The sequence below is a fragment of the Ochlerotatus camptorhynchus genome, unplaced genomic scaffold (assembly GCF_037179485.1).
Source record: "Ochlerotatus camptorhynchus isolate MF236.1 unplaced genomic scaffold, CSIRO-AGI_Acam_v1.1 ptg000051l, whole genome shotgun sequence".
NCBI lineage: Eukaryota > Metazoa > Arthropoda > Insecta > Diptera > Culicidae > Ochlerotatus > Ochlerotatus camptorhynchus.
The window spans coordinates 1-25381 of NW_027040541.1; the positions used below are offsets into that span (position 1 = coordinate 1).

The 25381-nt window shown below is 37.0% G+C and overlaps 1 protein-coding gene across 1 annotated transcript; it reads left to right on the forward strand.

Annotated features, from left to right (window-relative positions):
• Positions 1 to 3478: 3478 nt before the first annotated feature.
• On the forward strand, positions 3479 to 25352 carry Rab8 (RAS oncogene family member Rab8). Its single transcript, XM_065239115.1, has 5 exons — positions 3479 to 4156; positions 13489 to 13549; positions 13612 to 13816; positions 14048 to 14188; positions 24249 to 25352. The coding sequence occupies exons 1-5, from the start codon at positions 4033 to 4035 to the stop codon at positions 24342 to 24344; spliced, it is 627 nt and encodes a 208-aa protein (XP_065095187.1). The 5' UTR covers positions 3479 to 4032; the 3' UTR covers positions 24345 to 25352.
• The last annotated feature ends 29 nt before the right edge of the window (positions 25353 to 25381 follow it).

Consider the following 25381-nt stretch of genomic DNA (forward strand, 5'->3'; position numbering starts at 1 on the left):
CGTAAGATGCTCTATTGGTTACGCTTCTTGATAGATCGAAATTGTATTCACCTGACTATAAATATACTGCCGCTATTCGCATGTCCGTCCCATAGCGAAAATCAGTAAGCCGAGAAAATCACGTTTTAAGTTTGCTTCGTACCATTGCTTCTTATGTGATGGGACAACTAATTTGACTGTATTTCCAAACTTTTTCAGAACAAAGTTGTTGAGTTCATCCAGTATTGTGAAAATATGCGTGATTATCTAGCATTTGCATTGAAAAACTCAGTTTTGACAAAAACAACTATGGGACCAAACGGCGCCGGTGGTGTAGTGGTAAGCGTGATTATCTCTCACCCCAGCAGGCTTGGGTTCAATCCCAGTCGGCGCCGCCGGGATGTTCTGAGGCATAATATATCTGATCACGCCTTCCTTCGGATGGGAAGTAAAGCCGTTGGCCCCGGTTCATGAGTTGATGGGTCGATAGGTAAGGTCCAGGTGTGGGAGCTGCCTTCCTGGCACGTCGGTAGCATTGGTGGTCAGCACGGAAAACAAGATCGACGGAAAAAACAAACCAAACGAAAAAAAAAAAAAAAACTATGGCACCGACATGCGAAGAGCGGCAGTACAGATTGATCACCACAATTGGAATCTCGCATCCTGGCAGCACTGGTACTATTCTGCGACGGACGACAACGATTGGCCTTTATCATCGGTCTGGCTGATGGACGGACGGAAGAATGGCAGGAAAGGCGAACAAGTGCAAGAGCAGGAGCTGCCGTCGGGGTACAGGGAAAAAAAGTAGACAACAGCAGCAGCTAGCACGACACTCTAAAAACAGGGTACTATAGGGGTATGCACACACAACACAAACCGCAAGCTTGCGGAATCAGGTGATTATGTAGAAATTACAATTATTGCAGTAGTCGTCGTTGACGGACAGCAGCCATATCCAGAAAATTCCACACTTGGGCCACTAAACTTCCACTATCGATATACTAACGGGATCCGAATTTCGTCATCATCCAGTACCTCCGGTTGTCCTTATCTACACTATTCTTTTTTCACGACTTACACTAGGATTTGCTTTTTTCTACTTTCACAAAGAATCTAACGGAGCGGGGAACGGAAATTTTCCTGTTTTTTTCTCCCACTTTCCTCTGTTGCGTAGAACTTTTCTCTGCTGTTAATTTTACGCAATAATTGGACTGGAATGTTTTTTTTTGGCTTACAACACTCGCGACGACAATGAAAATTATTATAAACGATTCGTAACAGATAACGGAAAACACAAGGATTTTAGAACGGTAGCGGAGGAAAAAAAACTGATGCAAAAATTTTCACTATCAGTCAGTCAGTCAGTCGTATCACTCGACAAAATTCCTTCTGTGACTACTTCTGACAGCTCTTTCAAGCTCTTCTCCCCCTTCTCCCTGTTTCGCGACTGATGGGTGATCCACTTTGAATGTTTTTTTACTGTTTTACTGTCAAACTGATGTCTTTATCGGGAGAGTGGTGAATATATAAATATGATAGTAGTTATTTAATGTCAAGTTGTCCAGTTTTGTGCCGTCGAGGCTGTGATTGCCTCTGCCGAATGTTGAAGTCGAATGAATGCCATGAATGCATGATCAAGGTGACTTCACAGAAAAAAAAAGTTGTTGAATATTACATCCAAACTGCTGCAACCAGGTCAATCCATCGGTTGTGTAATATATTTAACGTTTTGCGAACAAAATTACATCCATTGATGTAATATTGTATCTGCTTTTTGCTATTACATCATAATTTCATACATCAGCTTGAATTACATTGATCGATATTACATTTTTTTTGCTGTGAGTAAATGAGTAAAATGTTACCCATTCCCACCATTACCGAGCATGGAAAGCTGGATAGGCTAGTCAAGTAGTGAGCCAATTTAAATTCGTTTGTTTCCACTGGTTGCTAATGTCGTTTCCGACAAAATAAAAACATCAGAAATCCAATTTTCAATTTTTGCCAGTGGTGGCGGAGGGAGGGGGCACCCCTCACCTTCCCTCTCCAAAGGGGGAGTTTGGTTAAGAGAGATGATAAAACTGAGTTGTACCTTCCTAAAAGTTGTCTTCTATATGCAATTTTCACACTGCCGTACTCTAAACGGAACTATCAATTCTAAACTTTCATCTCCTCATCTATAGTATAAAATTTACCACTTCAGTCTGTTATTTGAAATTAGCATCTTCAACTATCAGAAATCCGTTGAAAATTTCCCAAGATGTTACAAAAATAGTTAATACATAACGTGATTTTGATTGGATACGAATAAGTTTAAGGCTTGAAGAGTTAATAATGGTGCGCCACCCACATAAATGCGAACCATTACTTGACCTTACCGAAAATGGTTAAAAAATATTTATAATCCCTGCTAAACTTTAACTGAAATGCTTATGGAACTTTACATGAACGTTTGTGTGATAAAGTTTTAAAGTTATGTATTATGGTTTTTTGGAAGTGAACCTCACAAATAATGGGTTCCCTAATAAAAATAACCATAAAGGAGAGCTTAACAACGTGTTCGGCGTTCATCCAAACCATTTGTGGGATAGTTTACCCATCCGGGATACAGTTCGTTTATGGTATTTGTTTATTAGGGTTGTTATACCCCGTTCACATTACAGCCAATATCACGTAATATAGGCTGTCTTGCAATGAGCACTCATACATAGGATTTCCAGTGAAAACTAAATGCATGAGTGCTCGTTGCAAGACAGCGTGATATACGCTGTAATGTGAACGGGGTATTAAGAACCATTACCATTCCAAATTCTTGTTTTCTCTATACACTTTTGGGAAAGGAATTGTATTGAAACCATTTTATTTATGATTTGAGAACTTTAATGGTAATGGTTATGGAAGTCGGAAAGGATTATAGATGGTTTAGAAACATCGATCAACTTTATGTGGAATATATCACGAATTGGTTGCCGGTAAATTACTGATTACCAATTCGCGTTTATTCCACGTAAAGTTGACTGATAATACAAAACCATGAATGGACCTTACTGGCTACCATAACCATTACCATTAAAGTTCTCAAACCATAAGATAAAAGGTTCTAATATGGTTCTCTCTCCGAACCTGTATGGAGAAAACAACTATTTTGAATGGTAATGGTTCTTAACAATCCATTATTGGAAGGTTCACTTCCAAAGAACCATTATACATAAGGTTAAAACTTTATCACACAAACGTTCATGTAAAGTTCCATAACCATTTCAGTTAAAGTTTAGCAGGGATTATAAAAAAATTTCAGCCATTGTCGGTAAGGTAAACTTATGGTTCGCGTTTATGCGGGCGATTAACGTAAAAAAGCCCAATGCCCCATGTTCCCTTATCGATCGTGGCATGCAGCCAAATTTTGAGGACGCGTCATCCTAGCTGTCACACATATTCACCTCAGCATGTTCTTTGGCTATCCCTCGCCGATCGAAACGGGACAACACTCAACCAAACGTCAAAAACCAGCCATCATTCATCAGCGGAGTAGTAGTAGAAAAGGTGTAAAATACTACTGCTAAAAGTATTTTTCATCGCCGTCCCGTCTTTGGCCCCGGAACAAGTCATCGGATCGGAGTGTGTGTCTAACCTGGCTGGCGTATTTTTTTTTCTCATTTTCCGTCTGCTCGCGGGACTTTGGTTTGCTTGCTAATCTGTGGTATATTTTTTACCAGCCTTTTGTTACTTTTTTTTTACTGATAGGCTCGTTTTGCAGTGGAAATCTTTGTGCAGGGTCGAAAAAACAAAGAAGTTGTGCAAAATAGTTGAAGCAAAAAAAAAGGGCGATCCTGTCTGTGTGTGCGAAGGAAAAAATAACTTTCGAGACGAGTGCGGGGTGAAGTTTTTTTTGTGTAAGCACTGTAAAGTTAAAGCAGAAGCAGCAAGTGTAGAGCAGCGAAAGAGAGACGAAAAACAAAATCATCCATCCATTCATCTGACCCCCGAGGCTAAAGGCTCCCTACAGAAGCAGTAGAGAAAAAAGGAAAACCTGTCTCGCAGCAGTAGCAAATAATGGCGAAAACGTACGATTACCTGTTCAAGTTGCTGCTGATCGGCGATTCCGGTGTAGGCAAGACGTGCATCCTGTTCCGTTTCTCCGAGGATGCCTTCAACACGACCTTCATCAGCACGATCGGTGAGTCAGACACGGCGGACAAGTTGTGCTTTTTGCTTCGTTTTTTACTTATTCCTTTGAAGTCTGATAACATTTTCTGTGGGATTTCTACAGATTTTGAAGAAAAAAAAAAAAAAAAAATAAAACTGGTCTGTCGAAAGTTTTGTAACGATAAATAGGAACGGAAGCAATTCGTTGGTTGTCGTCAGACAGACTTATCCTTCGCGGTAGATGTATCTTTTGTACTCGGCACATTCGTTATTGCCTCCAGCCGCACCTCGCACGGTACGACACAACGGGCTACGGGATTCTCTATTAGGTTGATTAATTTCTCTTTTATATCATTGCCCACGAACAACGAAGAAGAGTTTGTGCTTTATAAGACGCTATGTTCACTGTCGTCGCCCGTTAAGGTCGATATCATCAAGCGACATAAGTTTAACCCTAAAAATATGAGTTGCCTTAGAACAGGCCAGGATTCAGTGGAAAACGATAAAGCTTTAACTGTTGGGAGAATGAATCCTGAGTCATCGCAATACATCAGTTTATAATACGCATAAATATACTGTTGTATTATTTTCATTCGACGTGAGCAGGGCATGTACCTACTTCTTTATGAGTGATAAGATAAACCGAAATGCTTATTGGATTGCATCATTGAGTATTTAAATGGCAGAGAATTTCTGATAACAATGTGTTTATACAAAAACTTTCACTTGTAGTTTTCTTTCACTAGTGGTTGGTCTATTCATCGATTCTCAATGTTCTCCCACCATTCTGCCCATGAAAGCATAACAGTCACATCTTTGCTTTTTTACCCATTCAAATGGAACTGTTGTACGTTTATGGGTAGTAATATCTTTTTGTAGCTTTTCAAAATAGTAGATCCCAATAGTTGAAAGCGATTCTATAACATTCCCCAGAAAAGTATGCCATGTATTGGGTTGACTAATTTTGTTTATTATAGTCACTCCTGGAATCTTCTTTCGCGTAGGGGAACTAGGGGCAAGAAGGTCACCCGGGGCCAGAGTGCCACCCTCAATATATTTTGAAAATGAAATCATTTCAATTTTATCTCATGATGAACCTATGCACGGTATTCCTATGAAGCATTCTAAAAAGTTCTGTCCGAATCGAAGTCGTAAAAAATGCAAAAAATCATTTTGTGTTGATGCATTGAAAAGCTAGTTTTTTATAAGAATAAGGCATCATAAAATAAGGTTTTCGGAATTTCCAATTTATTTTTTTCACAATTTCTGCATTGAGACATCAATATTGATGATTGCTTGATACATTAATAACAATAAATTAATAAATATTTTGTTTAATTAATCAAAAATTATTCCTAAAAATAAACTTTATACGGGGCAAGAGTGCCACCCCTACATTTATGTATTAAATTGTACAAAAATGTTCAGAAATTAACACAATTGGGCATTTATGTTTCCAATATACATTGTTTTCGTGAAATTTTGGAAAACAAACTGTATGAAATAGTATCAAAAATAGTTTCCATTTGAATCTTTGACGCACATGGTTTATTTGTTTTAGATATAAAAAAAATATATCGTTAAGTCAATATTTTAGTGGAATAAACAATAAAAGCAGTTGCTGTTATACCTAAGAATAGTAATTTGTTGTTTAGAAATGAACATTTATCAGTTTCACTTCATTTTAGACGTATGGTCTTTTTGCCCCATAAGAGTGGCCCTCTTGCCCCGTAGCATATTTTAGAGCAGGTTCGACATGACATTTTGAAAAAATCATTAACATTTTTTGATGGGGTTTAATTTTAATTTCAATGATGATACATGGAGACAAGGTTATAAACTTACAATTCGATTAACAAACTCCTATAAATATCACATATAAAAACTACAAGGGACAGCCCTATGGGGTTGTACGCAATGGTGACGTAGGACTACGTGGTCTTATATAATCAATCTTATTTGTTAACTGCAGCAGGAGCTTGTGTTTTGTGTAGGAAGAGGAATTTGAGCGGGGTTCTTTCTGTTTATACTCTTTAGTATGATGCACTTGACATAGATGGCCCACAGCAACTCACGAAGAGCTACTGATTCCGATCAATAGCGGTGCGGCTTCTTCCTCCTTCTATGGATGCTCATGTGGGCTGCAGCTCGCTACTTGTGGAGAGCCGTTCGTTGTGTACTGGAGAACACCACCACTCACCACACGGTGATTGAATAAACACTGTTTGGTGAGACCGGATGGAATTCAACTTTGAAATCTGTGTTAGGGAAATCGCTTTTCGCAGGCAATCGGTGATACTTTTAATTATCATAGCAACAGTTGCACATTCGTGCAATTTTCAATAGTGACATTTTGACGAATGATGAAGTCTTGATGAAAGATGCGTAGAAATATGGTGATGTAATTATTGAAATTGGTCCAGGGGCAGCTGAGTTATTAACGTTCAAAATCTTTCATAATTTTGTTACATGTTCCATTTTCGGTTTTCACAAAGTGTACCTCCATATAGAAATCACAGACGTAGTCCTACGTCAAAACGCGCTATCGTTAGGGTGACCTTCTTGCCCCTAGTTCCCCTATGTAAAAAGAAGAGAAAAACTTCCTAATTGGTCAAGGGGTTTTAGGAGACCTTAATGGATCAAGGGGTTTTCCCTTCTTTGAAAATATAAGAAAAGGAAATAATTAATTCTTTGGATATACGATAAATAAAGGAATATTCCCCTTTTTGAATATATAAAAGAGAAAATGATTCTATAACATTCCCCAGAAAACCATTCTCCCGAAAACCATTCCCCAGAATGCACCATTCCCCAGAAAAGTATGCCATGTATTAGATTGACTATTTTTGTTTATTATAGTCACTCCTGGAATCTTCTTTCGCGTATATAAAAAGAAAAGAAAAACTTCTTAATGGATGAAAGGGTTTTCCCTGGAAATATTTAATTCTTTAGATATATGATAAAGAAGGGAATATTCCCTTCTTTTTTTAAATAAGGAAAATCTATAATCAATAGTTTTTCGCAAGGGATTCGGGGTAATGCCCATTCGGGATAATAACGTGTGGAATAATGTTATAAATTTGTAATCGGTAGTTCAACGTTCCATGCACCGATTTTTTTAATCCATCACGAGAAATTCTTCAACTCAGGTCGAACAATTCTTCGATAAGGTTTAACAGTTTCCGACTGGTTGAATTGGATTGCATAATTTTTTAAATGATGAACGAAGTGCTCGAGAACTTGAAGGTTATTATTTTCTTAGGAGCTATAAAATGGTTTGGAATTGATAAATACATAGTTCCATAAAAGTAAACGTAGTGTATCATCAATGCTATGCCCTTTTGTAATGAATAAAATATGTATATTAAGCTATTCTGTAATATAAAACTTAAATATAATATCAATTGACTGAAAAAAGTGATAAATTACTAATTTCATCATCTTTTCTGGGGAATGGTACATTCTGGAGAATGCTTTTCTGGGGAATGGTTCATTCTGGGAAATGGTTTCCTGGGGAATGTTATAGAATCGTTGAAAGCCTATTTAATAAAGTAGCCTAACCGAATCGTAACAGAAGAACGCTCAGAATTATCAGATTTCCGAGATTTTTAAAAATTGCGAGCAATCCGGAACTTCATGTACGTGTGACAATCGTGTAACATCCAGATAATCTGGTGGACTCGAAACTCTCGTAATTCTTAAAATTTCTATTATATATTCTCAGAACTCCTAAAACTACCGGAATATCCCTGCAACTTTTACTGCTATAAACTGCCAAAATTTTCTTTGATATTTAACAACAGCCGAAATTGCCGTACATTTGAAGCTTAAGGAATGTCGGGACTCCCTCCCAACATCGAGCGCAAAAGTAATACTCAGAAATCCTAGAATTACCGAGGGCAAGCGAAGTTCTTGGAACTACCTTTACCCTTTCCTTCCCATAGTAGCACAGCCCCGTAACGTGGGTAGATCACCTTTTCGTGGTACGTTACGGGATGTAAGATCTACCACCGTTTCCTAGTCCTGACTACTCCAAACTAGGGGAACAGGATTTTTCAGTAATCAGTAATCAAAGGAACACATCTTAGTCCTTGTTACTTTTTATGCCTTGTTGATAGTGATAAGACTCGGCTTTGTCCACCGAGGATGATTTTGAAATAAGGAAAAACTGAGTTAGTTAGTCGTCATCTATGTGATTCTTAATCTTCTATTCGTTGTTCCCTAGGTTGGAGTGGTTAAGACAAGGGCTTGATGCATGGTCATTATCGGTGTCATGCCTTAATTTTGTTGCTAAGGAATCCAATTTTAACTGACAAAGGGGCGCGCCTTTGGAAGGTAGTTCAACACTCCGAAGGGTATAAATAGCGAAACCTTTCAATTAGAGTCGGATCCTTGAGATAAATGCAACAATGACAACTGTAAAAAAAAATCAAATACTTCATCATTTCTCAATAGTGATGGAATAATACCAACCGGTGAAAACTAACGATTTTAAATTGACTCACTACTTGACTAGCCTATTGGTCCCAAGCAAATCGATTAACGTATCCCATTCTGGTCGAAATTCTCTTACTACACATTTGCTATGAAAGTTTGACAGATAAAATGAGGGGTTCGTAGATTTTCCTATGTTTCGAGGGGTGCATCGATTAGCTTGGGACCGAAGATAGTACCAGAGCTGAGCCAAAAATTGGAGCACGTTTCTTCGGAACCTTCTGGTCTTAGAGTTACCTCTATGGTAATACCAGTAGGTCATGTTTGATGTTTTATAATATAAGCTAGTGTAAATCGTAGAATAAAGGTTATCTTTAATTATCTTTTCATACATTGATTTCTCGCAAAAACTTTTATCTCGACACTTTTAGAACTTTTGATGGCACACATTTTTGCAGAAGCTATCTCCTCCATTTAAAAAGTTAAGGTAGTTTTTTTTTGCATAAAAATATTAATTTAAAAAAATTAAATTAAATGCTTTAAACAAATTGCCCTTGCAGTGTTCCCACCATAAATGAACAAACCAACGATCTTTTGAATGGAATTAAAAGTTTGAAAATCGGTTTGCACCTTTTAGAGATATTGACAACCGAAAAGTGCCATTTTTTGAAGAAAATCGCCTCTTACTTTTCAATAGAAAAATATAGCAACTTGGTTGCTTGAGCAAAAATATTTGTCATTCACACTTAGATTTTTCTACCGAGATCGGCTGTGCAAATCTCGGCAAAATAAGTTTCACTGAGATCTCAGCAAAAGTGACATTTGATTGCTGAGTCTCGGATAATGCTTAGCTGAATCTCAGCAAACAAATGAAATGTTTGCTGATATCTCAGTAAAACTTTTTTTGCCGAGATTTGCACAGCCGATCTCGGTAGAAAAATCTAAGTGTGTTGAAAGTTCTAAAAATGTCTAGAACACCGTTTGTACGAGAAATGAACTTATGAAAAGATATTCATAGAAACCCAATTTTCAGGGGCCACCATAACCTGCTTGTTTAAACAAATCATAACTCATGAACCATAAGAGATGGAAATTTTGTGTCTTTAATAAAGTTGCTGCAAATTGAATGTTCTGCAACTTTCTAGAACATTGCATTGGTCTATCTCAAACAATAAAAAAGTTCGCATTTTCAATTCACCAATTTTATGGACCACCCTTGTTTCACTAACATGAAAAGATAGGCCAAAAAAGATGAAGAAACTTTTCCGAAGACACCATAGGGTTTTTGATCTTATTTCCGTCCTACTAAGCACAACGCGCACTTTACCTCTCTTTTCTAAACGAGTGTAAACTAAAAATGGAATATTTCCGTCAAAGATGACTTCTAAATTTATTCACCTTTCCATACGTTGGATTTGATAAAGAGCCACAAATTGTTGAGATATTGTTTAAAATCTAATACTGCTTCTTGATTCTAAATTCGTTCTACGAGTTTCAATTCCGTCCTAACGCATTAAAACGCCATTAAATTTTTTTCGTCCTACGGATAAACGTAGAAAAAGGGGATTCGCTAGGAGTGCTTCTTTTGTTTTGAGAACAATGAGCGTAAATATTCATACAATGCGCTCTAACAGGATTTATGTTGTAGCTAATGAACTAACGCATCGGAACAAACCTATTATTGATTTGTGTACGGTGAAATCATTGATATTATTGATCTTTTCTGATCGATAGAACGGAAATGGGCGATTACGACGAAGTAGCGCTCTACCCTATGCCTAAAACCAACGGTTTTAGCGCAAACATTTTTGTCTTCCTAAATACGGCTTTGGGACCATTGTGCTGTGGAAGCGTTTATAATTGACCCATCTGTGAAAAACTCCTATTGTTACTGACATGGTGGTACTTGTTTGCAAAAAATAAGGGAACAATTATCGACCGATGGATATCTGATATTTCACGGATTTCTTGCAACATGGTTAGATCAATATTTACAGAGGAACTATAAAAGTCTTGGAGGCAAACACGATTGGAATTGAATGCAGAAGGGCTAATCTCCAGTGTCATGTACTCGTAATAGAGACTCATGAATCTTGTTTGAGGATGCGTATTGAACCCGTTGCAGCTTCAGGATGTGTGTACTCTACCGTACTCTAGAACCGACAAGATGGTTGTTCGGTACAACCTGATCAGATCTTCCGGATGTTGGCATTTTTGTTTCACATGCGCAATATGTTTTCCCCACGTGCTTTTGGAATCGAACCAGACACCTAAATACTTGAAAGATGTACTTTGAGTGATTCTTCTACCCTTTAGTTGAAGCTGTAGTAACTGTGCAGGATGATGCTTCCTAGAAAAAAAGAAAAAAAAACAACCAACTCAGTTTTCTCCGGAGAGAATTCGATACCTAGCTTCATTGCCCAAGTAGTCTTTTTTTTAATCTTTATTTTTAGCCGAAGTCTAGTTTATCTCTCATAGCCCAAGTAGAAAAATATCTAAGGTATCTTGCAATGCCGTATCTAAGGTATCTTGCACTTAAGCCGGTGACGGAAACAACGCCGTCATCTGCAAGCTGCCTTAGCGAACAATTTTCATCAAGACAACCATCAATGTCTTTTACATAAAAGTTATAAAGAAGGGGCTTAAACATGAGCCCTGGGGGAGACCCATGTAACTAATTCGTGAAGTTGTCGATTTTCCATGAGAAAAGCTCATTTATTTCTCAGACAAGTTCCTCAAATAGTTGTTCATAATTGGTGAAAACCCACTATCGTGGAGTTTATCCGCAAGTACATTGATACAAACAGAATCAAAAGCCCCCTGAATGTCCAAGAAAACTGAACCCATTAAATTTTGCTATTTTTGCGCATAGGCCAGTTGAATTTCAGATGAAAGCAACGCAAGACAGTTCCTTTGCGTATCTGAAAGTAACTCTAATAAAAATAACCATAAAAAAGAGCTTAACGACGTGTTCGGGTTATCATCCAAACCATTTGTGAGATAGTTTACCCATCCGGGGTACAGTTCGTTTATAGTATTTGTTTATTAGGGTAACCATTCGACGAAAAAGAATCATTTTCTCCAACAATTTCCGCATACAGGACAGCATTGCGATGGGACATTATAGTATGACGGTTAAGCCGGGTTTAGATTAGGCAAGTCGAATGATCAACTCAGTTGAATTCAATTGGCTTGAAAAGTTGAGCCTGGTTCAACTTCAACTGACTTGTTCAATTGACTTGCCCTGCACATCAACTATTGCGGACAAAATGTCGGAAACCCTTTTCTCCTGACTCAAGGCTCGCCTACGCAAACTAACAACATCTTTGGGTTGGGGAAAGTTTCTCTATCCGATGATACTGGTAATTTGCGTTTGATTGGCGAGGAAAGAACAATCAACGTTTTGTTTATATTGGAATTGGTTCCGCTTTTTGATAGATCGAAATTCTATCCGCCCTACTATTTTTTTTTTGTTTTTTTTATATCTTTATTAAGGAGACTTTCAGCCGTTGGCTGGCTCGTCTCCGATAAACGCCAGACTATAAGTATAGACTATAGTTTTGAAACCCTTAAAATGTGTGATGTGATATACATTGAAACGGGAGTCCCATAGTATTTGCGCGCGACCTTGATCTCATCCGATTCCACAGTTTAAGCGGAAGAACTGTCAATGTTCTTTTCCTTCGGTTACAATTAATCGCAACAATGTCCTAAGTGTATACGTTTTCCTTGCATTTCAAGATCAGTAAGTTTAGTTATCAGAGCAGCTAATGGCGTAGTCAATCATCTAATTTTGTTTGATATTTTGGGACAACTTTGCCACTACCACGGTCTGGTAGTGGTTGTGATCTACTCACGAGACTATGGACGAAATGCGACGCATAAAGGAGATCACTAAGAGAGCAATAAATTCAAGTGATCGCTTGACTTGGCAGTCGGTCTATTTTTATCAAAATACTTATTCTAGACATCGATGTTGAGCTGTTGCAAGAGGAAGGATGGAGACAACGCTAACAGCAACAACAACAACAACTGTACTACAGAAACAACAATAACAACATACTAAGAATGTGCACAGTTTTACTGCACATGTGAAAATAAGCGTCGCAGATATTTATATTTTTACAATAAAGAATTTATACAATTTTGCGCACACAACCATTATTTTGTAATATTATTAATGATTAAGTATAAGTCGATCGCAATTTATAGGAATATAACGACTATTTGTGCTCACAGTGCAGTGATAATGTTCTGAAGTAGCAACGGGTGGCATTTAATGTTGAAGATGGATCAGTCAGTAGGGCAGTAGCTTTGCATGTAACGTGGCTGAACAGCTGTGATTGCGTTCATCGACCTTTGGATGCGTTTTAGTTGTTCAGGTTTAGGAATAGCGAGATTGATAAACTAGGTACGACTGATAATGATTATTGATTTGGGAAGGTGGGGATCGACTTAGGAAATTATTTTATTTTATCTTAGTCAGAAGTTTTACTGATAAGTCTGTAATCTGTTGATTACTGCAAACTCGTATCATTAAATCTAAATAGGATTGGTAAATTTACCCGTATTTTGAGATAAGGTGCAATCAATCTATTATTTAACATGGATAAATCAAATCATGTAATCGACGAAAAAGGGGACCATTCCATTTGGCATGAATATAATTTAACTGAAAATTCATTAAACATGAACAGTTTAGGGGGGGGTTGACAATTATCCACGGCCCATACAAATTTTAAAAATTTTGTATGGAAAATTGTCTAGGCAGGGGGAGGGGGGGGAGGTCAAGAATCCCAAAAATCTGTCTACGTAGTTTATGAACAGCCCCACGGCTGTTTGGCATAAAGCCATTATTTCCATTATGATGATGATTGTTATGCCTATCGATTTCAAATAATAATATCTAAGATTTGTTTCTCTTTCCAGGAATTGATTTCAAAATTAGAACTATCGAATTAGATGGCAAGAAAATTAAGTTGCAAATTTGGTAAGCTCTACGTTTTTTTCTACTAAAAAACACACACAACTTAACGTTATTTCTTTTTGCAGGGACACAGCCGGTCAGGAACGTTTCCGAACGATCACGACGGCATACTATCGGGGTGCGATGGGTATTATGCTTGTGTATGACATCACGCAGGAAAAGTCGTTCGAAAACATCAAAAACTGGATTAGGAACATCGAAGAGAACGCATCCGCCGACGTGGAAAAGATGCTTCTGGGGAACAAATGTGAGCTGAATGAGAAGCGACAAGTGAGTTTCCGATTGCTCGGGTTTAGGGCTGTTCATTAACTACGTAAACAGTTTTTTGGGATTCTTGACCCCCCTTCCCCTTGTGTAGACAATTGTCAATACATTTTTTTATTTGTATGGGCCGTGGATAATTGCTACCCCCCCCCCTTAAACTGTCTACGTAGTTTATGAACAGCCCCTTTTGTGTGTGGGACACATTTGAAGGACTATGACTAAACTCTTACTTTGTAGGTAACCCGCGATCGAGGTGAACAGTTAGCAGTAGAGTACGGTATCAAGTTTATGGAAACTTCGGCAAAAGCTAGCATTAATGTGGACGAAGCATTTTTCACACTTGCCAGAGATATTAAGTGTAAAATGGAAAAGCGAATGGTAAGTCATCACATACTACCGTACTTGATACTTGGGCAACTCATTCTACGTTAAAAGTAGAATTCTTTCACGCTTGATGATCTTGCACGAATCGCTTCCAGTTGCCATGAACGTAAAGTCTAGACTAACATTTGAAAAGGGCGTAATTCCAAAATGACCATATCGAGAAAATCGCTTCTGAATTTTGATGACCTAAAAATTAATCCTATTTCACGACTTTCCATTTTCTGGATGATTTTATAAGCTTGACATATAGTTAATAGTGTAATCTATCATCATGCATCACTAAAAACTAAAAAAAAGTTTTCTTTGTCGTGAAATCGAGAAGAAAACATCATACGCCCTGATAATTTCATACATGTTGTTACCCCCCGGATCTTCCACCCTTTGAACTGCCAACACTGGTGATACGCCGTGGAAGTACACCCTCGGGATTTTTTGTTTGTTGTTCCGCCTTGGTTCTTCGTTCGCAAATTTTGTGAGAGTGGAATTACGCCCGGAGATTTTTTGGTCTTCTTTTTGTTCGTTGTTTACACGTGAACTATCAATCGGATGCATTTCAAATGAATCGGGCGTGACTAGATACTACAGACTCAATACGTTTGACATATTAAAACGATATAATTCGTAGTTCTGGTGCAAGGCGTAACAACCAGATGTATCATAGAGTTGAAATTTGGAAATACGCCATGTAAGAAGAAACTTTTTTGATGATTTGAAGTGATATTTTCTTCTACTTTTTCGTGTTTATCGAGTAGTTTGTGAACTATTCTCTCTATATGTGGCAAAATATGGTTTGTTTACATGTTGGCTCTTCCGCCCCTTTCAAATGTTAGTCTAGAAGTTATCTAATGTCTCCTTCAAATTAAAAAAAAGTAAACAATGAAGTCTGTTCTAAACCTTATCTTCGCTTGTCGCTCTTCCGGCATCCGTGCTACATTCCCGCAATAACATGCCGTGTATTGGTCGTAGAATTTTACGCTCTGAAATCAATCTGGTCCACCTCTTCATCCGCGATTCATAGTTGTTGTGAAGAGCTATTGTAAATACAGACACCTTATACCGTGTGGTACCCGTTGACCGCTTGATCTCCATTCACCACTTTTTTTTTAATCTTTATTTGAGAGATTTTTAGCCGAAGGCTAGTTCATCTCTTCCTTTCACCGCTTATTTGCTCAATATTTGTTGAAAAAGTACCCAACATGAGTTTAAAACATGCGTTTAACCGATCAATTCACTCGTTTAAGATGCCTGCTGATCATATTTAACCATCGGCACTTTTATTTCACTATTTATTGCCGAAACGAATTACTTTTGTTTACATCCATATGAGCGGTCAATGGTGACCCCACAGCGATCAAGGGTTCCCTTCACCGCTCACTCAAAAAATAAATTTAAAATAGATATTACTACCAATATTTCATAACAAAGGCGATTGTTTAATCAATATCTAATACCTTAATAACATACAAACCATATTATGCGTTAAATGGACAGAAAAGAGAGACAATTTAAAAAGTGAATATTTCCACTACGACATGAACGGTGCATGGAACCCCTGGTTACATGCACTAATATGTCTCGAAATCTATTTTAGCAGGATTGTTTTGGATGTTTTATATTTTATCCACAATATAATCATAATGATAATAAGCTTCAAGCTAGTGCAAAAATATGCTCAATATATGTATGAAAAGTATTTTAACTGAAGATGTGAACTTGATTTTGCTCTAAAGTGAGCAGTAAACGGGCACCAAACGGTAGTTACAAAACAAATTTCGTTTTTCAGGGATCGCCCAGCGTTGTGGTTATAAGTTATACTGCCTCTAATCGTATATCAGTCCCATATGGAAAAAGTTGGCATTGAGATAATGGCAGTCGAAGTTACGAAGTGCAATTCTCATGTAAATATTTGAAAAATCATAGTAAATTTATTGATATTTGTTTTCTAGTAAACAATATTAAATAAAATATCGTGAAATTTTAATTTTTTGACCAAAATCTGAGTAGGACTGACTTGCGATTACATTTAACGTTAATGAGAAAAAAAAGCAAATCAGTCACAATGCCATGACGATGCTGCATTAGTTTAGTATAGTATTGAACAGTAGAAAGCTACCATGGTCCCATAGAACGTTATTGAATGTTTTTAGAACCGTTTCGCTGGTTCCGGAGATATGGCCTTGAGACAGGATATTTTCAAAAACGTGCCAAATCCACCATGCATTAGAATTCGATAATTAAGAACAATAAGAGTCATGATGAGTAACCAGCACCATATTAGCCACACTCGGACATATTCCGGGTATCCCCGGAGAAGTTGTAAAACCTTTTTATATCAAAATCCATTATGCGACACATCAAATCACATGATAATTCGGAGCCATCACCATTGGCGGTCATATTGAGGATCGTAAGAACTATATTGGCCACGTCCGGACATATTCCAGATACCCTAGGGGAAGTGGACAAAACCTGCTAGAATTAATGTTTCTCGGTGCGTTTACTCTTGCTTGCCAATACAACCTGTTACAAATCTACATTGAACAAATTCTAGAAAATTGTTTCGCTTAGCTGCAGCAATGCAAAGAGAAAAGCGATGAAGAGAATCGATCATCGCGTATACGCCCTCATGCATGCTCACGGTCGAATTATTGCCGCTTTGAGTCTAATATAGAATAGCTTAGTTTATCTTTATATTATGTGCTGGTTATTCTCTTTTTCAGACCACAGACTTGTTCCGCAAGTGTTAAATTTTTTTACCGGAATTCGGCCTAATGACCCAGCATCGGGTAGCCCATACTATATGAAAAATCCAAATGACTTGGATGATGATCAACACAATGCCTTAAATTTATGGCATACATGATTTTAGTACCGCTGTACTAATTCAATCTAGTACGTTGATTGCGGTATTAGATTAAAGCAGTACAACGGTACAACAATTATGTCTGTCGATGATATTACATAATGGAACCTTACAAAAAAGCTTGATCCTTGTAGTCAAAACCACAAGAGGAACAGCCTGAGAGAATTCTAGCTAAGCTCTGGAAACAGTGTAAAAAGTCTTGGAACAGACGTCGCTCAGAGGAATCGAACTCCTTGTTAGGTCAGGCTAGTTTGAACGCAATTATTGTTAAATCAAAAGTAAATTTCTAAGTACACCATTCCCCAGAATGTACGATTCCCCAGAAAAGAAAACTAAATAAAATTAGTAATTTATCACTTTTTTTTTGTCATGTGATATTATATTTCAGTTTTATATTACATAACAGCTTAATATACACAGGGGAAAAGTTGGCTTCGGCAATACCTTAACCTATTATCGTCAGGGGGTAAACAACGTCCTTGAGAACTCAATTTTGGCATGTGGATACATTGTGTTTCAGATCAACTATTGGCCAAATTTGAGTGCTCTAGGACTTTGTTTACCCCCTGACGATAATAGGTTAAGGTATTGCCGAAGTCAACTTTTCCCCCATTTGATTTAATATATTTTTCATGATAAAACTCTCTGATTAGTTTCACTTTACTATTGATGATACACTACGTTTACTTTTATGGAACTATGTATTCATTAATTCCAAACCATTTTATAGCTCTTTAGAAAATGACAACCTTCAAGTTTTCGAGCACTTCGTTCATCATTTAAAAAGTCAAATGGTCTATTATGCAATCCAATTCAACCAGTCGGAAACTGTTAAACCTTATCGAAGAATTGTTCGACCTGCGATGAAGAATTTCTCGTGATTACAAATTTATAACATTATTCCACACGTTATTATCCCAAATGGTCATTACCCCGAATCCCTTGCGAAAAGCTATATTACCTTCTTTTTCATACATCCAAAGAATTAATTAATTTCTCTTTTTTATATTCAAAGAAAGAAATATTCCCTTCTTTATCGGATATACGAAGAATTAATTATTTTCTTTTCTTATATTTTCAAAGAAGGGAAAACCTTTTGATCCATTAAGGTCTCCTAAAACCTCTTGACCCATTAAGAAGTTTCTCTCTTCTTTTTTATATACGCGAAAGAAGATTCCAGGAGTGACTATAATAAACAAAAATAGTCAATCTAATACATGGCATACTTTTCTAGGGAATGGTTTTCTGGGGAATGGTTCATTATGAGGAATGCTTTTCTGGGGAATGGTGCATTCTGGGGAATGAGATTCTGGGGAATGGTTTTCTGAGGAATGGTTTTCGGGGGAATGGTTTTCTGGGGAATGTTATAGAATCCTTCTAAAGGGTGATACGGTCAAAATTTGGTCAATATCAACTTGACGTATTTCTTTCAATTTTGCATTTAAAAAACCTGAACACCCCTCATTTTGAAGGTGTGTGTGTGTAGAATGTTGCTCCTATTTTGATTTTGGAATTCACTCTTCAGTTGTCAAAATGCCGTCCAAGCAAGAAGAGCAGCGTATCAAAATTTTGCTCGCGCATCGCGAGAATCCGAGCTACTCGCACGCAAAGTTGGCAAAATCGCTAAAAGTTGCCAAATCAACCGTTACAAATGTAATTAAAGTGTTTGGGGAACGTTTGTCGACAGCCAGGAAGTCTGGATCGGAGGGAAATCGAAAACCGGAAGCCGCTAAGACGACAAAGAGAGTTGCCGGTAGTTTCAAGCGAAACCCTAACCTCTCTCTCCGAGATGCCGCAAATAAGCTGGGTGTATCGTCTACAACCGTGCATCGAGCCAAAAAACGAGCCGGACTATCGACTTACAAGAAGGTAGTGACGCCAAATCGCGATGATAAACAAAATACGACGGCCAAAGCGCGATCCCGGAGGCTGTACACGACGATGCTGACGAAGTTTGACTGCGTGGTAATGGACGACGAAACATACGTCAAAGCCGACTACAAGCAGCTTCCGGGACAGGAGTTTTATACGGCAAAAGGAAGGGGAAAGGTAGCAGATGTTTTCAAGCACATGAAACTGTCAAAGTTCGCAAAGAAATATCTGGTTTGGCAAGCCATCTGTACCTGTGGCTTGAAAAGCAGCATTTTCATAGCTTCCGGGACTGTCAACCAAGAAATTTACGTGAAAGAGTGTTTGAATAAACGTCTGCTGCCTTTCCTGAAGAAACACGGTTGTTTCGTACTGTTTTGGCCGGATTTGGCATCTTGCCATTACGGTAAAAAGGCCATGGAGTGGTACGCCACCAACAACGTGCAGGTGGTTCCCAAGGACAAGAACCCTCCCAACACGCCAGAGCTCCGCCCAATTGAGAAATACTGGGCTATTGTCAAGCGGAACCTAAAGAAGACCAAAAAAACTGCTAAGGGCGAGCAGCAGTTCAAGGCAAACTGGCTTTCTCCGGCGAAGAAGGTGGACAAGGTGGCTGTACAAAATCTGATGGCAGGGGTTAAGCGTAAGGCCCGGCAATTCGGATTTGGAAAAGCGGAAGCCTAACTGAATATTTTTCCTGAATTTCATACTAATTGAACTTGAAAAAGAAATTTAATTTGATTTTTTAAATAAACGATTTCACCGATTTACACGCGTTTTCCCTTGACCAAATTTTGACCGTATCACCCTTTAGGTACTGATGAAGCTATGCTAAAACATATTTCTCAGGAGGTGTGGATATGGCATCAACTGATGAAGCAAATGTCTTGTCAGGCAGTTGCGAAACTGTAGCCCATGAGTCTATTCAATGGGCACTTATCATAATAAAAAAGCAGTAGTATTAACGACAATAAAATGCATTTTCCCGATTATGCTAAACGGCAGTTATACCGTTATACCTAATAGCCTTTATGCCAAACGGCATTATGACTAATGGGTAGAGTCATAACAAGGGCTAATATCCATTGGGGTTCATTATTTTTTATTAAACGGACTTACATTTATTGTGAGATCAGTTTACTCACTGAAACACATAAGATAGTATTACTCGAAAAATTTTGTAATTCAAGATTAGGGAAAAGTGGGGCAAGATGGCCACCCTAACGAAACTCGAATAAAATTCTATTATTTTGACCAGAAATGAATTTTTCCTATAATCTTACAGATGTTTCCTACCCTTGAACAACAATTATACAAAATCGTTTAAATTCGAAAAAAAATTCAAAAGAAAACTTCATATTTTCTGGCAAATATTTCCACTAAAGGAGCAAGTTCTGGACAACAATAATTTTAGGCATACACACTTAATCTAGCTCGGTAAAATCTCCAACAGCCGATTACCTCGGTATTTACTGTTGCTGATATCTCTGCAAATTATCTGTTTGTTAGCTGATATCTCAGCAAAATGTTATTTGTTAGCTGAGTCTCGGCAATTGTTTTACTGAATCTCAGCAAAATAAATTGCAGAATCACTCGGCTGTTGGAATCTCGGCGAAAAAATTTAAGTGTGTAAACAGTTTTTTTTATTAAAAATTCGATAACTATTGTGTAATATCGGTTGGATCAGTTAGTTTTTTTCAAAATACATAAAACCCGAGCAAAGTCTGAGATCAAATTGAACTCTAAATTTGATGTTGTGATTTCGCTGATAATGATTGCTCAGTTTGCTGTCGTTTTGGTCGTTAAAAAAAAAAGTTTAAAATATCAAAATTGAGAGCAAACAAATCTTCATGTGACATCACATTGAAAACTAATTCTGCTATCAGTGAGAGCAAACTGAAAACTGAATTTGACATCAATTTTTCCTGTTGATAACAAAATAAGTAGGGGAAATGTTGGCTTCGGCAATACCTTTACCTATTATCGTCAGGTATTGATTTGATGTTATGCTAAGGCAATGAAAACAAACCCGCAACAACATATTTTTGAAGAGCAAATGTACAGCAAAATGAAAACAAAATTTACCAATTGCATAAACTGAAATCAAATTAGGATTTCAGTTTGATGTTGATATCAAAACTTGATTTCAATTTGCTGTCATTTTGATGCTGGACTTTGCTCGGGAAATTAACCTTGGGATTACAAAGTTTTCCCATATTTTTGAATTTTTATCATGAACTTCTTTTAATCTGTATGTGGAGAAAACTCAAAAGCGCAAAAATCACCGATGAATTCAAAGATTAAACAAAACCATTGCTTTATATTTTGACGTTATTCATTGTTATTACTGTTGTTTTTGCATCAGTGGATGGAAAACTAACACAACATACAATATATCATTGAAGTTTGAGCGGTTTTTATGTGTTTCAAATTGGAATGATTTTTTGGTGTTATGAGTGTTAGTGTGCAAAAATGCATGAGATTCTAATCGTGAGATTTGTTTGCCAGATTCGCACGTGAGTTTATTCGCTCAGGGAGCCTCAATGAATGAGATTTAAGAATGATTTTCCGAACACTGCTCTTAACTGTACTTTATGTTAAGTTATCATGACAAACATGATCAATATCAGAATATTGTTATGTGATGTGTGTGGAATAAATTGTATACATTACAACTTTCATAAATCGATGGTGCTCGTCTTGTTCCATTCAATATCGAATTTTGAAAACTATAATTTTTAAAAACAAATTTGCATGTGTTAGAATAACAAAAAAAACTTCATTAAACTTTATTTTATAACACCAATTTTTTTGCTAGCTTTGCACACACTACCATAAATTACCTACTATATAATGTACGCAGCATGAAAATATCTCGGAAAATACACCACATTTTTACCAATTGCATTATCAAATGATGTGATTTAGAAACGATGCTCGGCTTCATCTATATCGGCATCTTACCCCACTTTCTTCTACTCGAAACAAACATTTTGAATTCCAAGGTTACTGCTTTCCATTGCTATATAAAATTGTTCTATGTTAGGAGGACTTGCAAGAAAGGGTGCCAAATGTTTTGGCATTTCTAATCTACCATTTTTCTAGTATTTATGGAGTGTCTTGAGATATTGGCCTGGATTTTCTTCCGATAATAAAAGAACTAGTACAGATTATGTTCTAATATATTTACAAACATCGGTTGTAATTTCAGAAAGTTATAGCTCACAATGTCAAAAAAGGCATGGTGCTCCAGAGTAACCATGGGCGGGAAAGAGTTAAGATTATTGTCAAATGGTCCATTCGGGTAAATGGTCCATCCGTTCGAATGTTATAGAATCTTCTTTTTCTCCAGAAATTTGAACTCAATTCAATATTAATGCTGAACTGTTTTAAATAAGATTTACCAGGACAAATCTATCCAAAGTCCGCAAAAACTGCTCACAGTTTTGCTTTCGATTGCGTGTTTCACATTCATTTGAATTTTCGTTCTTTCAATTTTTTGTTGTGTTGGCTGCAGGGCTCTACATTTTCGAAGCTCTATAACTCTATATCATTTCTATAACTATACTATACTATCAGTACGAAACGAAAATGAAAAAGAAGCACGCTTAGAACGAAAGGGTGGCTGCGGATTTTCTCGTCGTTTCTTTGTTCTCCTTTTCAATAAAAGTAACATCGAATTTCCAGTTGAAAAAAAGCCCCATTTTCGCTTACAATTCCTTTCACCGACACTCTGTCACCGCTTTTTCAATTTATTTAATATGCGTCATGTCCCGTTTTCGTCATTTTTTTAGATTAATATGTAGATGGAAGATAAATTAAACATATTACGTGTTATGTTCAAGTGTTTTCATGTGAGAAATGCTTTAAATATATATTCTCATTTTCCGTCATATAAGGCTGTTTGACTCCTTCTTTGGATCATGAGAAGTTTTTTGGGACGTCTTGTCAATTTTGAATTGACCTTTTTAACTTTTTTTTTCCATTCGACCTTCCGCACCTTTAACCCCTCAAGCAACATTTATGGTTTCAAGTCCATTCTAAGGCTTATAAACCTCTACAAAAACATGATAAAACAAACATTGTTACCCATAAGGGAGCCGTTAATGTAAAGTAATTTTAATACATATCATGCTATGGAGGAGATTGTATCACAACCACCACATTCAGGCTGAGAACGGGGTGTCCTGTGCTGTACAAAGAAGTCGTAATGAAGGTTGTATAAACGACTAAAACGCCTTTAAAAAAATTAAAAAAAAAAAAATGGGATTTGTTTGTTTGTTATGAACCGGCTCAAGGCCAATAATAGCAGCCACAACAAAGCAGGTGTCAGCTTTTGGTAACAATGGGCGCTAGTGGATTAAATTTAATTAATTCTTTTGCCAATTAAATATTTTGTTCATTTCGACCTTGTCTAATAAATCTTCTGTCCATTTCGGTCTTTCGTCACTTCGACCTTTTGTTCATTCGACTTATTATCATAGATTCGTCAATGGGGACATTAGAGTGTCTTTAGGGAGATTAACGACATCTCAGCCATTTTAAAGGTCTTCTACTCGATTGGAATAACGTTTCACAAGCAGATAATCGACTGTTCCAATTTCGGCATGTACCGTAAAACGGGGTAACATTGATAATTTTTTAAAGTATATTCTAAACATTGTTTACAGCAATTAATGTTTTTTTTTCAAATTTTATATTTTTAAAACAAGTATTGAGCATTCAAGAGTTTATTCGTTTGTAATTTGTTTAATGGAAATTAAAGCATTTTCACATTTTTTTAGTTTTGTATCCGAACTTCAGTATTTTGATTTGGGGTTACTTTGATACTGCCCGAACAATGTAGAAAAAATAAGTGAAACTCAAACAATTTAGTTCTTTAAATATGAAACTTTGAATGAGTATATAATCAGAAAACATCATAAGCAATAAGAATAATACAACATTGAATTTGTGATGGCTATATAGAACCTGAATTTTTTCATCTCACTAGTAACAGAAAGTTACTGTCCATAATCGCATATCAATCCCAGGTTTGCTTTATTTTCTATTCACACGACTCGCTGAATAGAATGGAATGACCATCACATACAGGGTCTCTTGAAATTCCTTGACCTGCTCCAGAATGACATTCTCTCTCTCCTTTTACGCCTATTGTTGTGTATGGAGACCTCCACAGAACATTGAGAACAATGCACAATAACACGATGCATCGCTAATTGTCTTCTTCGGGACCTGTGACTTATCTTCCCTATTTCCTTGGAAAATTGAATCACAACAACGCATACTTATCATACTAACGAAATCTCTTTCGATTTACAGGAAGCGAACAATCCTCCCAAGGGTGGACACCAGCTGAAAGCGTCAGAACAACCCCGGAAGGCACCGAGTTGGTTATCGAAGTGCAATCTATTTTGACCTTGTAATAGTCCTATAAATTATTGTAACTTTTTTATATAACATACTAATAACGATAACTATTATAATGATATACTGTGTAGAAGAATCGGGGACAAAACTGAAGAAAAATCAGAAAAAAAACATTGACAAAGGCACGCGAATACACCCACGAATTTGAAAACGCAGGAACGGCTACTTCTCCGACCACTCAGAATTGTTTATGAAGCAAATGCTCACATCAAGGTATGAAAAATTCGATCTCCCATAAAGAACAGAAACACAGATTGGCTTTTTTATGTTATTTACACAATGTAAATCATCCTACACAGGCGACCACCAATTTTGAAGGTCAATAAAAAATACTTATGATGTAAATTGATATGAGTGATAGCACGGACATGTACGGAACGAACACCCACTGAGGTCTATATGAAACAAAAACAATTGTGTAGTAAGAAAACCAACACACCCAAACACCATCCATGAAACAGACAGGAAAATAATTCTACCGTTGAATTGTCACAATATTCCTCGAATAACGATTTGATGTATTTAAAACTAGAATACATTGTAATAACAACAAAAGAATGAGACATTCGATCAACTCAGATAGATGGAAAACACCTAGTTGGGTGCTAGGCCATTAGCCGTTAGTAGGACTACATATTCCAAATTGCATCCCGATGGACCGTACCACCTTCTGTACTGGTAAGATAGGCACAGGATTTTATTCGTCGCTCTTTGCGGAGCTTCTCCACTATTCACGGTGTTCGACAAATGATGGGACAGCAACTTTTCGGAAGGGTACGGTTTGGGAAGATCTTAGTTATAAAAAAACATCCCATCAAACATTGAATTGCATGCAGTGTGCACAGAGGGAACAAGAAAATCACACATTCTGCATTCGAAAGGGTTAAACTCATAAATTCAACTGTCGTAACAATTACGTGGAAATATGGAAACAAATAAAAACAAATCGTTAGCAAACAAGGTTTTGAAATTGTCATGAAGATTTTTCTTCGCAAATGTCGTGTTATATTCATTTTGTAGATAGA